Below are 18,539 nucleotides of genomic sequence, written 5' to 3'. Positions count from 1 at the left end.
CAAAGTAGTGGGATACAAAATTAAAACAAATAAGTAGCCTTCTTATACACAAAAGGAAAAGTTGATTCTTATACCAGTAGAAGAGTTGGTATTTTAATCATATCTAGTCCAGTAGTTGTAACTTGCAGTCAGAAACTTCTTGAGCATATGATACCCCACCTTCCAAGAGCCATGTCTTCTACAAAAACTGAATAAACAGACTGAATAGAATTGCATCAGCATCTTTTCTTAAGTTGACCCACCCTCCTCTTTCATTCAAGAATTTCTTGATTTATAAAGTGGCACAGATCTGGATACCAGTCGAGAAACTATGGTATTTTATGATTTGTGCTAGATTTTTGGTCATTTGACCTAAATTATTTCATTTATGTAGATCAAATAAGAATGTAGTAGATATCACTTCTAGATCATTTATAGGAGCACCATGATCAGCTAGCCAAAGCTATAGGTTTCTGTGAGTTTGACCCTTCTCTTCAATAAAATAAGGGTACTCTCCTTGTTTTTGGGGGAGGGGGGAGTTCAAGACAGGGTTTTTATGTGTAACAGCCCTAGCTGTTCTGGAACTTACTTTGTAGACCAGGCTGTCCTCTAACTCACAGAGATCTGCCTGTCTGTACCTCCCGAGTGCAAGGATTAAAGGTGTGTGCCATCACTGCCCGGCTCTCCTTGTATTTGATGATGAAATATTTCCACATTGTTCTCATTACTATAGCACCCACTTTCCCTTTGTATTTAGGTTTCCCAGTTAAATGGTAGCAATTACCACTGTAAATTTTGGCCTACAGAGAAACATGATCAGAGAGCAGGGAATGGAAGTTGGAGTTTCTACAAATTTGTTTCTCATCAACATTGTGTTCTGGAACTTCCCACTGTTGATGAATAGGTTATAAATGACAAACCTTGAGGACTGTGGACTCCCTATGTCATTAGATGCCTTCCTGGGTAGTAGAACAGTGCAGATCTGACATTTTAGCTTCAGTTAGTATAGGTTGTGTTTTGATTCATTTCTCAGGCAGTTACAAGAACACTTTCTTTACCCATTACCTACAAATCCTCTGCTTATTGGACCTGTATCAGTAAATTTGGCCTGAGTGAATGTTAGGTCCCTTCCACTATATTCTACACCTTTAATATCTGTTCTCATAGTTATCTTTGTTTTTTATCTGTATTTATTAAAAATATCAAGTGCTTCTTTTAGAGGCTAGACTAATTTTCATGGTTCATGCTTTGTATCCCACCTTCAGTGTATAGACATGGAAGCAAAGGGGTTTGCTAGGAGTGAATCAGAACTCTCTTGGAATTACCTCTGAGGAGTCCATTTCAGTTTCTTCAGGAAAAGTTGGATTATTCTTAGATAAGAATGTAGTGGCTCTCCAATCTTCAGTCCACAGGCCCATCGTAGTATCCAGCAGACTTTTCCATGAAGCAGGAAATTTCAAAGACAGCAGTCACTTTCTTCTGTGTGCTGCAGAATGTTGTCTCTTACAAGTTCTTGATTAGTATGATTCAGTATCTGAATTTCTTATCACCCACAGACTCCCTTGAGTATTCTCATTTCTCCTTGAAATGACATCTTTAATTGTAACCTGATTAGAGAATTAATGTCAGTTACATCAAAATCAATTCAGAAAACTCATTTTTAAGATTCTGCTCTAACTCTTAGAATCTTTCTGACTCCTGAAGTAGATTCCCTGAGCCTTTGGTGTCAGGGGCAGGATTACAGACATCCCATATAGGGCTGAGTGTGCCAAAGTCTCTCAGTCTGGGTACCATGTCCAGTGTGGTTCTCTGTTAATTACCATCTACTTTAAGAAGAAGCTTCTCTGAGAAGGGTTGAGTGATGTACTGATCTATGGGTATAACAATGTGTTTTGATTTCCAGGATTTATTTTATTTTATTTTGAGAGAGAGAGAACACAAGAGAACATGAAATTGAGTGTATAGGAAAGAGGGGAGGATCTGGGAAAGGAGTTTGGAGGAAAGATTTGATCAGACTATATTATATGAAAAAATTTTTTGAATAATTAAAAAAGGTTTTACTCTAGAATCCACTCTTAGTATTAAAATCTTGTATTAAAGGTTCAACAGAGCAGCAGAATAACAGAATGTGAAATAGGGGAGAGAGGGTAGAAGTTGAGATTGATTTATTGAAAGCAAGTAGTTAAACTGAATGAAGTTTGGAGAGTAGGCCAACATAAAACTTCAGTGTTGTACTTGAAGTAAAAAGGCAGTGTAGACATGTCTAGAGAAGGATGTTTCACAGGACTGCCTCATAGTCTGGCTCTTACAATATTTCTGCCCCCTGTTCTGCAATGTAGAGTAGATGGATGCAGGAGTTGTGATGTAGAACTATCCACTGGGGCTGGACCCCACAAGATTTGTTGGGCTCAGCATTGTGTCTAGTTGTTTTCTGTGATGTTCTTCATTTGCTATTAAAAGAGGCTTCTTTGATGAGTGGTGGTGGCTACACTTATCTGTGGGTATAAGAAGTAAGATTTAGGGGGCTGGAGAGATGGCTCAGAGGTTAAGAGCACTGACTGCTCTTCCAGAGGTCCTGAGTTCAATTCCCAGAAACCACATGGTGGCTTACAACCATCTGTAATGAGATCTGGTGCCCTCTTCTGGCCTGCAACCATACATGCAAGCAGAACACTATATGTAATAAATAAATCTTAAAAGAAGTAAGATTTAGAATATAATAGGGAATTAACATTTCTAGAAAAGTAGTAGATTCTCTTCTAAGATCCGTGGCTTCACTAGTTCCTAGAAGTTGACTAGACTTCTAGTACCAGGCATGATTTCCCACTTGTTGGACATTAAGTCATATTAGACAGCGTTTGACTACCTAGTACAAAGTGGTTAGCCCTGAAATAAAATACACACAGACAGCAAAAATGAACTCAGGACAGGCAGTGGTGATGCACACCTTTAATTCCAGCACTTGTGAGGCAGAGGCAGACATATCTCAATGAGTTTGAGGCCAGCCTGGTTGACAATACATGTTTCAGGATAGTCAGGACTGTAATATTAGAGGAACCTTATCTCAGAAAACAAAACAAAATGGTCGTATTTATATATCCATGCCTGTGTGTGTATGTGACAATAAATACCAAAGAAAAGACAATCAATTTAAGAAGTAAGGGGGACAAGAAAGGAGTGAAAAGGAGGAGACTTGGGAGCATCTGGAATAAGGAAACTGAAGAGGAAAGGCAATGTAATTAGATTTTAAATTAAAATGTAATTTAAGGGCTGGAGAGATGGCTCAGCGGTTAAGAGCACTGACTCTTCTTCCAGAAGACCTGGGTTCAGTTTCCAGCACCTATATGGCAGCTCATAAATGTCTATAACTCCAGAATCCAACACCTTCCGAGAGATATATATGCAGGCAAAATACCCATGCACCTAAAATAAAAATAAATAATTATAATGTAATTTAAAAATGAAAGTATGTGTATACACCCATACTAGCAATTCACCCACACAAGGAAACATCTTGAGTATACATGTTTTATATAACTATTTTCTCTGTATATGTGTGGATGTATACATAGAAACAAATCCTAGCTGGCTAGAGCATAGTTGTTTGTATGGGTTATATATTTGTTGTAAATTAAGTATACTACACATATAAATGTATTCGCACATATGTATGTAATTAGAGAATATTTCTATAATGGAGAACTAAAACATTTAATTTACAAAATTTTAATATAAGTGTTGCCATATTTAAATGACCTAGATTTGGCAGACTTGAGGGTGTGTTTATGTGTATGTGTGTGTATATATATGTGTGTGTATGTATGTGTGTAAAACACATATGCTATATGTACATATAATGTATCATACAGAGTTATCTGTATGATAAATTTCATTTTCTAACAGTGCTCTCAATAAATATTTAGCAAAACTAGGATAAGTCTGAAGAAATCTAGTAGCCATTAGCACATTTGTACTCTTGTTTGAGAAATAATAATACTGATGGTTCCTATGAAGACAGAGTAAGGGTCCTTGTCAAAATATGGTAAAATAATTACACGTCAGATTTTGTAGTGAAGGAGGAGAGCTGTTACATGCTGATCCATTTATTGGATTTTTTTAATTCAGATTTTTAAAGAAAGAGAAGAAGACTTAAGGCGTTTATCTCGTCCATTAGAATGTTCTTGTTTCCGAACATCTATCTGGGATGAAACTCTGTATAAGGTGTGTATGATTCCTTCATTTCCTACTTTTGGAGCATGAATAAAAGTTAGAAGGATATTAACAAAACTAAAATATTTAAAACTTTCATAGCCATCTAGATTTGTTGTACTAAAAAGAAAATAATCTTTAACAAATTGTTCAAAGAACATCAGAGTTAACATCGAGAAGAATTGTATTTTAATCTTAGGTTGGGTTGACATTGTTACCAAGTTTGCCAGTTTGAATATGATTAATCAGCTACTGTTCTTTGTCATAGCAAAAATGTTGCTTAATATCCTCCATCCAAGCCGGGCGGTGGTGGCACACGCCTTTAATCCCAGCACTTGGGAGCCAGAGGCAGGCGAATCTCTATGAGTTCGAGACCAGCCTGGTCTACAAGAGCTAGTTCCAGGACAGGCTCCAAAACCACAGAGAAACCCTGTCTCGAAAAACCAAAAAAAAAAAAAAAATCCTCCATCCATTTTGACCTGCTGTGGTCTCAGAGATTATTTTGGTATCTAATATGCAGGTATTTCTACATGCTTATGGTATAAACTAATCTGCCTAAATTCAGATAGCAATGGAAGAAAACCATTTAGTGGAGAATGGGAGAAGTGAATTTTAGAATGAGATATGATACATGTAAAGTATATTATAACTTGAGCTTTCAGGCCAAATTGGAGACTAACATTCATCCTTCCTTGGTAGCATTGCTGGAATGAGTATCACACTGTTTGCAAGTCTAGCAGTTATCTCAGTAGTTCTGTGGATGAAGTTGAAGTTACCTTAGTGGTACATAGTCTCCTGCTTCTTCCAATTGTCTTGCATACACGTGGTTTAAAGATTGATTATTTCTATATCCTCATGTGGTCAGACCTTTCCTTCAGACTGCTTCTGGTGTACATTGACAAGTGTGACGCTGGGTGGCAAAGGATCCTTCTCTGTCACTGGTAGCTAGAGCTTCAGTTTCAACTCGTCTGACAAGTGTCTACAACCAGATACACAGAAACCGGACTTGCCAAGGAGAAAAGCCACTGGACTTTTAAAAATAGCATTTGATTTTTTTAACTAATTCATTCTTCCCCAGTCTGATGTTGACCCAGGCTCACTCTAATTACAACATTTTGAGATACCTGTCTAGGAAGTACTGTTCCAGATTAACATGGGCCGAATTTCTCAAAGCCTTATTCCCATAGAACAGGTAACCGTCAATAAGGATGGACATGACGCACTGATAAGAACCAGCTGCGGTGTGAAGGATGGCTATACATAACACGACCAAAGACAATTGGCTAATCACAACACTGCTGTGAGTGACAATGTCTCTGCTGTGGTTAGCTTTGGTGCCTTCTCCAAGGTAAATTCAGCAGTGACATTAACACCAACCTGGGAACTTGGAACACTATGCCTAAGTAGTAAAACTAATTGGAACAGAGACATGGCACTACTACTATCTCTTACATCAATGTTGCATAGAACTGACTTAAATTTTTATATTGTTTTATTCAGCAAGCATTCATTGTCTATCTATTGGATGCTGTCATATTCACAAATGGCTAAGATAGGTTCCTGACGTCTTAGGAGGAGACAGAAGAACAAAGTACACCTAACCAGAAAAATAGTAAGAGTAATGGAAGTGTTCTAACAGAAGTATGAATACAAGCACCTGAAGAGGATTCTCAGAGGGTGAAACTAATCTCGTATGCATGTATTGGTCATACTCCCGGATTAACTCAGTTTCAGGCAGTCACACGATAGACTTTTGAAAATTCAATTGAATCAGTAATTTTTACAGATGTGACCAAACATTTGAAAATTATAATCCCAGTTGTTTCTTGCATCATGACATGTTAAATCTTTGAAGGGAGGGGCTACTTGTCTTTGTGGCTCTGATACCAAATTGGCTCTTGAAGGTATGCAGAATATAGCATTATTTCTTCTTTTAAAGCTGTATATAATGTTGGACTTCAATATTTGTTGGATGTCTGGGTTAGAATAGTTTTAGCACAATAGGTCATACTTTGCAACTTTTTTCCTAAGGCTGCATGATGGTACTAAATTACCTGTTAACTCATGGAAAGACATTTCTCCAGCATTTTTCAAGTGTTTGAACTCTAAAAATTCAACTCAAGGATACAAATCAAGTATTAGGTTAATTTGTTTGTTTGATTTTTGTTATATTTAACATCTGTATTTGTTTTGGACTCAATTACCAATGTATTTTGCTGTCTGTGTCTTGTAGGGTACTTACTCATTTCAAAAGCCTAGAACTCTCTATCTGTTAGTAATAGTTGATTGTGCTTCTGTCCTGTTAGGCTTGGTCCAGTATTGTTTATCAGCTGATTCCTAATGTTCAGCAACTGGAAATGAACCTGCGAAATTTTGCTGAAATTATTGAGGCTGATGAAGTACTTCTGTTTGAGAGAGCTACCTTTCTGGTAAGGACTTTCTGTTCTACAGATGTATGTCAAGCAGTCTTCTTGCATTCAGAGGACAGGATTTTACTACTTTTAGGAAGAACCACCCCCTTTTACATCAGCATATATGGTCTTATAAAGCTTTATTGTCTGCAAGTGGTGTGGAAAAAGTCCTTTGGTAAATAACCTTTTAATAATTAGAAAAATTTAGATTTTTGTAGCTATGCCTTATTAGAGATTTAGATTGGTTCTACTAATAACTATTTAACTATGATAAAGGAATCTTATTACCTACTGAGCTTTATTAAGAAATACAGTGCATTTTTCTTTTAAGAAAATTCTTTCCCCACCCATTTATCAAAAAGATTGATACAATATGAAAACTTCTAACATGTAAAAGGCTCAGTGACTTAAGAGTTTAAATTGAGAAGTGGAGCAGGTAAGAGGAATATTAATAGTACCACTTTTCTTATAAATTGAATTTAGCAATGATATCAGGATATGCTGTACAGGCATGAGTCGGTGATACAAAAATCTATATTATATATATATATATATATACATATATATGTATATATATATATATATATTTTAAAGATTTATTTTTATTTATTGGGGGGCTGCCACTTATGTGTTGGGTGTCCATGAAGTCTGGAAGAAGATACTCAGATTTTTTTTTTCTTGGAACAGGTTTTCACTGTAACTTTGGAGTCTGTCCTGGAACTAGCCCTTGTTGACCAGGCTGGCCTCGAACTCACAGAGATCCCACCTGCCACTGCCTCCCAGTGCTGGGATTAAAGGTGTGTGCCACCACCGCCCGGCTGGTGTTCAGATTTCTTGGAGCTAGAGTTACAGGTAGTTATAAGCTGCCTGGCATGGATATGGGGAACCAAACTTTTGTCCTTTGGAACACCAAGAAGCATTCCTAATCACTGAGCCATCTTTTCAGCATAGTGAATACATTTGGAAAATAGTAGTGGTCACTGGGCAGTGGTGGCACTCACCTTTAGTCCCAGTTCTAAGGAAGCAGAGGTGGTAGATGTCTGAGTTCAAGGGCAGCTTAGTCTACAGAGTGAGTTCCAGGATAGCCAAGACTATGAAGAAACCATGTCTAAAAAAACCAAGGAAAGTAATTGTAAAAGCTAATTTGACAGACACATCTCCTGAATAATTGGTAATAGACTCATTTAATGTACCTCTCAAAGCAGCTCCCAGTGAATAATTTGGTTTTTGATCTTTACCAGTGCTAGGTGAGTTTAGACAAAATGATTTAGTCATTTTGTGTTTGTTTCTTCTTCTGTAAAACCAGCATATACTGCTTATGTCATAGATTTCTTGTGCGCTTTAAAATGGGACAGTGTAATGGTAAGCAGCCAGCACAAACCCTGACATTTAATTGGGAGCAAAAGAGAATATATGCATGTACTTCTTCTGTCTTTGGTATAAGAATTATATTTCAACTATTTAACATCATGTCAGAATTTTCATGTCAATGTTCTTTTGGCAAATGAGGTGGATTTTCCTCTGCTAGAAATTTGCAACGTATTTTCAGCTCTTAGGATACTCGTGGTTTATTAAAATTGAAAAGCATTTTTATCTGGTGTGTGTATTTGTTCTGAGTACATTAATTTATGTCAGTACTTGGATATCAGTACTTGGGATCATCTAGTAAAGGTTTTTAATATGATTCCAAGAGCCACTTGCTAAAGACTTCTTCACAATTATGTTAGAGACAGCCAAGAGCAGCTAGATAATTTTATTTTCTCTTTATTTATACCATTTTAAGTCAAAGACCATCTTGTGAAATGTTAATAAGCTAAAATTTAGTGATTAAGGTAATTGAGAAAAGCACCGAATGCTCCTTGACTAGGATAAGGTATGCTCTGATAAACTCTTAACTTGAAAACCTACCCAACACTATATCTTAGCAAGGCAAATGCTCCAAAAATGATCCCTTCTTTATTCTTATAATCTTGGAATTCACCTTCATAGATTGGGACTTATGGCTCACTAGTGCTGTTCAGTATTATAAAAGAGTATTGTACAATATGTGTACAAATACAATATATGTACAGTATATTCCAAGCCTGGAAAAATTCAAAATATGATTTCTATGGAATGTGTATTGCTTACCCACCGTGATCAGTCAAAAGTCATATCATCATGAGACAAAAATCATTTCTGGAGAATACACAAGTTATCTAATAAACATAACAATGATCCTGTTTATGTTATCTAAATGAATATGGAAATTGTTGACAAGGATGTGGGACAGAGAGGGCAAGAAACAGGATGCCAGGTAACAGCTCACTTCTTAAAACCAAGATGACTAAAGTACTAATAGATGTCTATTTTAATTAGTAACAGAGGTGTGGGTATTTGCATGGATTCAAATCACAATCTCTCTCTTCACAGGTCATTTCTCATTATCAGTGTAAAGAACAGCGTGATGCCCACAGATTTGAGAAAATCAGCAACATTATTAAACAGTTCAAGCTGAGCTGTAGGTGAGAGACTTTAAATGTTAGCTGTTAATTTCTGGGTAATATTTATCATTTTTGAAATTTAAAGAATTTAAATTGACTGTACATTTATGTTTACAATAGTTTGCTTAGTCAGATAAATGTTGAGTTCTAAGAGAACCTACAACTGACTAGAGAGCAGTCCATTGTCTTTTTAATATAAGCATAATAGTCATATTTTGAACATGAAAAGTTCAAAAAGGGCAAGTATAGTATGTTCTTCATGGGAATTTCAGAGAGGAAGTTACTAAATTCAGGAATTTTAAAGAAAAATAACCCAAATCCATGTATTATGTGACCCAAACTTGTACAGAACCGTATAAAAATACTTGTCAGTGATGATGGCACACACCTTTAAGCCCAGTACTCAGGAGTCAGACATAAATGGACCTCTGTGAGCTTGAGGCCAGTCTGGTCTACGGAATAAGTTCCAGATGGCTAGTGCTACACAGTGAAACCCTATCTTGAAAAACAACACAAAACAAAAAACTCAAGTATCCTTTTGAGATATTTGATACCATTTAATAAATAAAAGTAGAGAATATCCAGCAAGGTTTATAAAAGGAGGGGGGAACTTGTGAAGGAGAAAAGCCTGGGCTTTTAAAAAAGAAAGAAACACTGTTGCTAAGAAGGAAATAGGGTGAGACTATCACCAACATAAAGTAGAACAGCTGAAAAGTGTTGGTATAGGAGAAGTGAGAGGTATTGAAAAAGAAATAAGTTGAGTTGAGATTGAAATAATTATCTTCAATAGAAACAGTGAACAACTATACCAGAATATAGCACACTGCCTCCACTGGGATAAGGGCACTGATAATACCAGGAAGAAGCTGTCCAATCCTGAGCATGGGTGTCAAAGGAACAGTTATCTGGAGATAGACAAGCTGTGAAGACACAACTAGGCACTGGATACACCATGAGCATTGAGACTACCAGGGATAGCAGGGTAGAAATGCAACAAGGGAATATGGAGCAAGAGTCCCACAGTGACTAACATGGAGTAACATAGTAATAACGCAATAACACAAAGGAATTATGCTGGACCTAGCATGCTGTTCTAGATGGACACAAGTATATTCTTGGGCAATATGTATGGGTCATTAGCAAATACATAGCAGGGATCTGGGTTTGAAGATGGATCCTATGACAGAAGTAAATACAAGTATAGATCCTCATGGAAACTGTGGTCAGGAATAATCCAGTATCAGTCAGTAGCCGCCAGATGGATTGTTTACGATGGGAAAACTCCTAAGAAAGCAAGTACAATACAGAAACACCTTACCTTGCAACAGGGAAGACATGCCCATAAAATGCATTTAAATTTCAGGCACTAACAGCTGTCTCTTTACCTACAGAAACAGCTAAAGGAGCCCACCAAAGTGGAGAGGAACTATATTCATCCCAAAGGAAGAAATACTAACATTATAATAATTGTCTCATTTTAGTTATTTTATGTTATATTTAGTTAATTATGTTATTTTGTTAATTTACATGCTTGTATTTTAATTATTTAATAGTTTTGTTTTCATTTGTATCTTGTAAGAATAAGCTTTTATGACAGTCTTTACTTTTTCTATACCTGTTCTCTATTGTTTCTCATACCTGTAGCCCTGTACTTTCTCTTTAGTATACTTTATTCTTTCTTTTCCCTTTTTCATACCTTTTCCTCTTTTTACTTTTTAGTTATTAAATACCTTAGCTATAAGCAACTAAGGTACATTTCCCCACAGTACCTTAGTCCCTCTGTCTTGAACCTTAAAGACAGAAGTGAAGTATATACCAAGTAAAGGCAGCTCACCATGATGACTCACATAAAATAACCAAACCAGTAGGAAAAGAAAGAAATAGGAAAATTAGAAACTACACCCAACAGATACAAACACAACAAAGCATCACTAGAGAGAGAATGAACCACTGTGACACTGTGTTCATGTGTACAGATGCACACAGTTTCTCCGTACTGGAAACCAAAGATATTGAAATACCAGAAATTTAGAAAAGGACTTCAGAGTGCTGCTTTAAAAAATAACAGTACTCAAATAGAGGATTCAAGAATCAGGATTACTTAAGTAAGGAAATCTATTTAGGGCCTAGATATGAAAGTTGTCAAAATGGATGGAAAGATCAGCAGTGTGGAGGAGAAATTTTAAAAAAAAAATGTAGAAAATATTTACTAAGGAAATTGAGATTCTGAAAAAGAACAAAATTAAACTTCAGAAAAGATTCTATCAAAATACAGTGTGAAGGATTACTAACACACAAAACCAAGCAGAAAAAAAGGAATACAAAACTTTGAGGATAAATTGCATTCAGGTAGGTAGACAGACAGACAAACAGACAGATAGATGCACAAAATTAGCATGACCAGCTAGTCTGTGGTAGCACACATCTTTTTAATCCCAGTACTTGGGAGTTTGAGGCCAGCCTGGTCTATAGAACAAGTTCCAGAACTGCTAGGACTACAGAGAAACCCTGTCTCAAAATACCAAAAGAAAAAATTTAGCATAACTAAACCTTGTAAAAATTATGAGGATATGTTCAAGAGCCCAAAGCTAAGAATCTGCGAGAAGAGCTAAGATAAAATGTTAGGGCATCCAGCTAAAGAAATGGCTCAGTGGTTAAGAACACTTGTTGCTTTTGCAGAGGACCTGAGTTCAGTTCCCACTATATTCAATGAAATTATAACAGAAAATTTCCAAAATCTATGGAAAGAAATGGACAGCCAGACACAAGAGGCATTTACAACCCCAAGTATCCTTGACCAAAGAAGAGCCTTAGCATGATAAATCACCCAAAATACAAAGCAAAGAAACAGCATTAAAAGCTGCAAGGAGAAAATGTCAAACCTCCAACAAGGGCAAACATCAGAATAACATAAAATTGCATATAACTGAGCTTTAAAGATGGAAAAACATCCCATGATATGTTTCAAGCCCTGAAACCAAACAGCTGACAACTAAAATTGCTATGTCCAGGAAACCTACCTTTTTAAATTAATAAAATAAGAACATTTCACAATAAGTAAAAACTGTGGTAGTTAATGACTACCATATGAGCACTTTAAAAAATATAAGGACTACAGTACAGTAGAAAGACAGTTCCCATCATAAAATTACAGGAAAAACTAAATTTCATAGGAAAATATGCAGAAAGGATAGCTGGGAACGAACCCATAACATTTAAAACAATAAAATAGCCCTGTAGGAAATAGTAAACCTTAAATGCAAGTGTCCTCAGTTCCTCATCTAACTGCTTCATACAATAAACTCACTTCACTGGCCAAGAAATCTATACACATGTAGCAAAGAAAGGAAGTCAGTCAACTCCTCAAGCAAGTGGAAGCAGAAAATAAACTACCACAGCTATTCTGATACTTGATAAAGTATGCTTCAAATGGAAATTAGAAATTGGGAAGCTACATAGTAATATAAGGAGCAACTTATTAAGAATTTATAACAGTTATAAATGTATATGTACCAAGTGTTAACAGCATTTAATTTGCTAAAACAAAAACACAACAGCATGAAAACACAGATGGGTCCTGATACTTTTGCTTTTAATATGCTGCTTTAGGTAGGTCATCCGAAGTGAAAACTAACAAATGTCAGAGCTCTACCCTACCACAAATTAAATAGATTTTATAGATGTCTGCAGAATAGTCCATCTTACGTCCATGGAATACACATTTGTTTCTGCAGTCCATGAAACTTTCTCTGAATTTGATCACATAAGCTACCAATTAAGTCTTAACCAAAGAGTTCAAATAATTATTTTTATTTTGTCAGATTATAATGAGACTAAAACTAGAAAGGCAAATAACAGAAACACAAAGGAATTATAGAAAATAACATGCCTAAATATACAATGATAGACTAAATCAAAGAGGAAGTTTAAAAATTCCTAGAATCAAGTGAAAAGGATTGTGTAATTTACCATAATCTGTGGTATACAGCTAAAGCAGTTTTAAGAGAAAAGTTTATAAGCCATGAGTGCTTACATTAAAAATCAGAGATATCTCAAATAACAATGGTGTACGTTGAGGTCTTAGAAAAAGGCGAACAAGCTGGGTGGTTGTGGCACAGCTTTAATCCCAGCACTCTGGAGGCAGAGATAGGCAGAACTCTGTGAGTTCAAGGACACCCTGGTCTACAAGGGCTAGTTCTAGGCCAGGCACCAAAGCTACAGAGAGGGAGGGAGGGAAGAGAGAATAACCAAACCTTAAATTTAAATAAATTTATTAAAGTAGGAGGCGAGAAATAATACAAATCAGGGCAGAAGTTAGGAAAATGGAGACTAAAAGGTAAATACATAGAATCAGGCAACAAGATGTCTCCTTATAAGGCTAAACATGAGAGATAAACCTATAACTAAACTAAACAGAAGAGAAATAATTAATAGAATCAGAGCTGTGAATGGTGATGTTGCAGCAGATTCTAGTTAAATCTAGGAAATTATTAGGGAACACATTGAATACTTATATTAAAAAATCCCCTGAAAAACCTGGAAGACATGGATAGATTCCTAAATATCTATAACCTACCTAAATTCAGTACAAAAGGTATAAATACGTCAGACCCATATCATGTAGCTAGACTGAAGTACTAATTAAACATCTCCACGAAGAGGCCTAGAATCAAGTGGATTACTGAGTTTTACCAAACATTTAAGAAACAGGTAAATCTAATACCTAATAATCTGTCCCATGAGACAGAAAGGGAAGGAATACTACCAAATTAATTCTATGAAGGAGTTATGTTGTTACCATAACCCGGTAAGGGCACACCAGAAATAACCCAGATCAATTTTCCTGATGAACATAGATGCAAAAACTCAACAGAGTACTTGAAAACTAAATTATGGAACAAAGACTATATACCATGGCCAACTTGCTTTCGTCCCACAGATTCAAAGTTGGTTCAATGTATGGTACTCAATAAGTATAATATAATACATAAATGAACATACGGATAGAATGCATATTACTAGATGCAGGACAGGCTTTTGACAAGGTTTAGCAATTTCTCATGATAAAGGCCTGATAAAACTAGAAATAAAAATAATGTATCTCCCCAGATGGTGGCAGCACACGCCTTTAATCCCACCACTTGAGAGGTAGAGGCAGGCCAATCTCTATGAGTTTCTACAGACAGGATTGTTACACAGAGTGAGTTTCTGGACAGAAAGAACTGTTACACAGAGAAACCCTGTCTTTAAAAAAATGTAACTCTACATAATAAGGGTTATGTGTGTCAAACCTGTAGCTAATCAACATATTCAACAAATTAACAAGATACTAAATCAGTATTAAAATAGTAGTCATTATATAGACTGAACAGGTTATATTTTTATATTTAGGAATACACACACGAGAAAAGGAGATGCGTAGATAAATAGAATAGATGATACAGAAATTAACACTACTACCACAGGCCCCTAATTTTGGCAGAAATGTCAGAAGTAAACACTAGGGAAAAAAGATAACTTAGTTGCTTCTGGGGAAAACCATCTAGATATTCACATGTGGAAGGATAAGAGTAGACCCATATCTCCTGCCCTGTAAAATAAAAGTGATCAAAGTTGTTATTGACCTGAAACTCTAAAATAACTAGGTAAAAATAAGTGCAAAACAGTTCAAGATATAGGCAAGGACTCTTCTCAAAGCAAATTTAGGTGCTCAAGAAGTAATCCCAAGATTTGTCAAGTGGGATTACATGAAATTGAAAAGTTTCTATATCGCAAAGGTAACAATCAGCACATTGAAAAAACTTTACAAAATCTGTCAGATTAGATTATGAATATCTAGAATCTATTAAGAACTCTAAATCTAAAAGTCTCCCAATCAGTAAATGGCAGATGAATTACATAGTTATCAGAAGAAATGTATATGGCCAATAATTGTTTGACTAATAATTATTACCTTAGTCATGAGGGTAAATAATAGTTAAAACATCTTCATTATCACATCTTAGCGCAATCAATCTGGCTTTCATCAAGAAACAAAGACAACACATTTAGAAGCACATCAGAAGGAGGAGTAAGTCCGTGTACACTGTACAAGGTATGAATTTGTGCAGGCACTATGGAACCATCATGTAAATTTACCAAAAAACTAAAAGTAAAACTTCTGTATGACTCAGCTAAATACTTGGCACTTGGCATGTACTCAAAGGACTCCATATGTACAGAGATATTGAACATTCATGTTATTGGTGATCTATTAACAGTATCTTCAAAATAGATCCAGCTTTAGGTACCCGTGAACAGATTCACGGATAAAGAAAATTTTGTGCATATACAGTATGGAATATTATCCATCATAAGGAAAGGAAAATTGTGACATTTTCAGGAAAATAAATGGAACAGGTAATAATATGTTTAAGTGAAATAGGCTACTCAAAAATACCATGTTTTCTCTCTTACGAGGAATCTACATTTAAATTTGTGTCTTCGTATTCAAGTCATAAAAATAAGAAATGGGATCATGAGAGAATAGGAAGATATCTTAAGTTGTATTAGAGAAGAGAGGGAAATATGATGCACATGACTTGAAAATACATAAGTGCACAATTTTGGGAATAAGGAAACTAGCAGTGGTGAGGGGGGAGGGTTTTAGGAGAATAGGGGTGTAAATAAGAACAAGGAGAGAGAAAATGACATAATGAAACCCATTATTATTATTGTCTGCTAATTAGGAGAAGTATTAGAAAGTCTTTGGGAATATTTTGCAATACATGTCAAGTTTTAAGCTCATTTTCACATTTTAGTCTTTATCAATCCATATCCTGTTTTTCAGTCTAGTCACTCTCTAAACATGTTGATTCATCAGTACAGTTTCCTTGGAAACTTCAAAACGATGAAATTAGATATAGTACTGTAAAACTTTCTAATATAATAAAGGGCAACTTATTTTAGTCTTTTCTTTAACCACCATTTTCCTTTCTCCCATAGCAAGCTGGCTGCCTCTTTCCAGAGTATGGAAGTGAGGAACTCTAACTTTGCTGCTTTCATTGATATATTCACATCCAACACTTACGTCATGGTCGTGATGTCTGATCCATCCATTCGTAAGTTTAAACTTGCCTGACATAGTTTAAACCTCTCATAATTTTTAAATAAAGGCTGAAGAGACAGTACTTTATTAAATATTTAATAATTATTTTATAATGAGGGTGGTTGTATAAGAACATGTAAGTTACTTAATCTCACTGTTCATTTAAAAATGGTAAGTGTGGTAAATTTTACATATACATATATAATGTATAATGTACATATTAAAGCTACAGTTAAAGAAATTAGTAGTGGTAGTAGTAGTTCTAAATAATTTTATTTAATAAGCTTACATTTTAGAACTGAAAATGATTTTTTCTCATGTATTATGTTTTGCTTAATGAGAATTTAAGAAAGCAGGCTTCTTAAGATTTTTATTACTGTGTGAAAAGACACTTTGACTATGGCAACTCTTACAAAGAAAACATTCAATTGAGGTGGTGGCTTACTGTTTCAGAGGTTAAGACCATTATCATGATGGGTAGCATAGCAACGCGCAGGCACACATGGAGCTGGCTAAACTTGACCAGAAGACAGCAGGAAGTTGACTAGGTGATTTCCTGTGCATAGGAAACCTCAAAACCTGCCTCCACAGTGACACATTTCCTCCAAAAAAGCCACACCTCCCAGGAGTGCCACTCCTTGTGAGCTTATGGGAGCCAGTTACATTCAGACTATCACAGCAAATTACTAATTGCGGAGTTTGAAAAAGAAAAAAGAACCCAGATTCCAGAACTTTTAAAATACTAGCCATGTAACCTCTAAGTTACTAAAGGTGAATTCCATGTTCCACGGCTGTATATTTCTGTTATGAGCATTAGGGGGTAGTATTTTTTATTTCCATGCCTTGGAAGCCATGTTTGCTACAACCATTAGACTAAAGGTTCTCAGTGTTTCCAGAATATTCCCACATGTTTACATTATCTGTCTTCTGGTTTTATCTATTTTATGTTAATATTTAAAGGTAGCATCAGATATTTCTTGAGGTCTATTCTATTAGTCTCAAACCAAAAGATTGTGAAATTTTATGTTTAAGATATGTGAAAATCTGCTTTAGAAATATCAAATCTTCATAACTTAAGGCTTCCTGCTCCTGTAAGTTTCTCTGGCATACACTGAAGGATTTGGATCTTTTAATTTATTTGCTTTTACTAGAAAGACATTCCTTTGACTGCTCTTCTTACTCTGTTGGGTGTCTCCCTACCCCCCACCCTCAGCTTCTGCAGCTACTCTGATCAACATCCGCAATGCCAGGAAACACTTTGAAAAGCTGGAAAGAGTGGATGGACCAAAACAGTGTCTTCTCATGCGCTAAGCATTGCCGAATATTGTTTCCCACACTAAAATTGAAACACTGTTTCTTAATTTTATTGTTGTATTCATAAATGTAGACTCTAAAATATTGTGATGCTTAACACTTCTGTATTTCTTCTCTACTCCCCAGTCTTACCATTTAACTTTGAATGCTATTTATTCAAATAGCCAGTGAGGAGTTAGAAGATGGGGTGTCCATGAAGTTGGTGTAACATAAATGTAGGTGATATATGTAAGTGTTCTGATAACATGATTCTAATGGTGTTTGTGTTCCGATAACCTGCTTTAAATAGTGTATGCCAAAGTCCTTCCCAGCATCCTCTTGTATTCGTTATCAAATATACACATGTAAGTTTGAAGTATTACTGTTTTCTCAGCATGCATTAAAAATATTCCGTGACTCAGCCAGGCATGGTAGCTCATGCCTATAATCCCAGCATTTGGGAAGTAGAGACAAGAGGATTGCTGCAAGTTTGAGGCCAGTTTGTCTGCATAGGGAGGACTAGACCAGCCAGGGATATATATATCAAGATCTTGTCTCAAAAAATCATATATATATATATGTGTGTGTGTATGTATATACACACATATATAAATATATGTATTCCTTAACTTGGATTGTAAATAAATGTTTGCTGTTAGGGATTGCAGTGTCTGTGTTTCTTTTTCTCATATCTTGAATTTTGCACTAAGAGTTTAAACTTTCATTTATTCTAGAGAAGAGAATTTGCTTATTGGAAAAAAGTTTAAAATAAAATTGAGAATGTAGCCAGAATTTTAGCACCAAGTACTAGAAAAGATTTTAAATGTCTGATATCTGTGATATATGAATTTTATAGTAAAAAGAAAAACACAAAAAGCTACTGCACAGAATAATTATGTGAAATCAATATTTAAAAATAACTTATCTATACCTTATGGATTGACAGCAGTTGGAAAATCTATGTTAGTAATCCTGGCCTGATCTTGATTGAAAATTTCCAGTGCTGGTATAACTGGTAAAATCCCTGACTGCCAGGACAATTTTGCAATATTTAAGTTTTCCCTTAACTGCTATTGT

At 35.6% G+C, this 18,539-nt stretch overlaps 1 protein-coding gene across 1 annotated transcript in view; it reads left to right on the top strand.

Annotated features, from left to right (window-relative positions):
- The window catches only part of Rragb (Ras related GTP binding B), a 33,164-nt gene extending 15,041 nt beyond the window's left edge, over positions 1-18,123 (top strand). Inside the window, exons 7-11 of the mRNA XM_005358857.2 lie at positions 4,105-4,200; positions 6,495-6,617; positions 9,012-9,103; positions 16,067-16,182; positions 17,383-18,123. Coding sequence (XP_005358914.1) covers positions 4,105-4,200; positions 6,495-6,617; positions 9,012-9,103; positions 16,067-16,182; positions 17,383-17,480 — 525 coding nt within the window. The 3' untranslated portion in view covers positions 17,481-18,123. The remainder of the gene's footprint in view (positions 1-4,104; positions 4,201-6,494; positions 6,618-9,011; positions 9,104-16,066; positions 16,183-17,382) is intronic.
- The last annotated feature ends 416 nt before the right edge of the window (positions 18,124-18,539 follow it).

Source organism: Microtus ochrogaster, chromosome X (genome assembly GCF_000317375.1).
Source record: "Microtus ochrogaster isolate Prairie Vole_2 chromosome X, MicOch1.0, whole genome shotgun sequence".
Taxonomy (NCBI): Eukaryota; Metazoa; Chordata; class Mammalia; order Rodentia; family Cricetidae; genus Microtus; species Microtus ochrogaster.
Note: the sequence above shows the minus strand (reverse complement) of the source record. Positions and strands in the feature narration are given on the sequence as shown.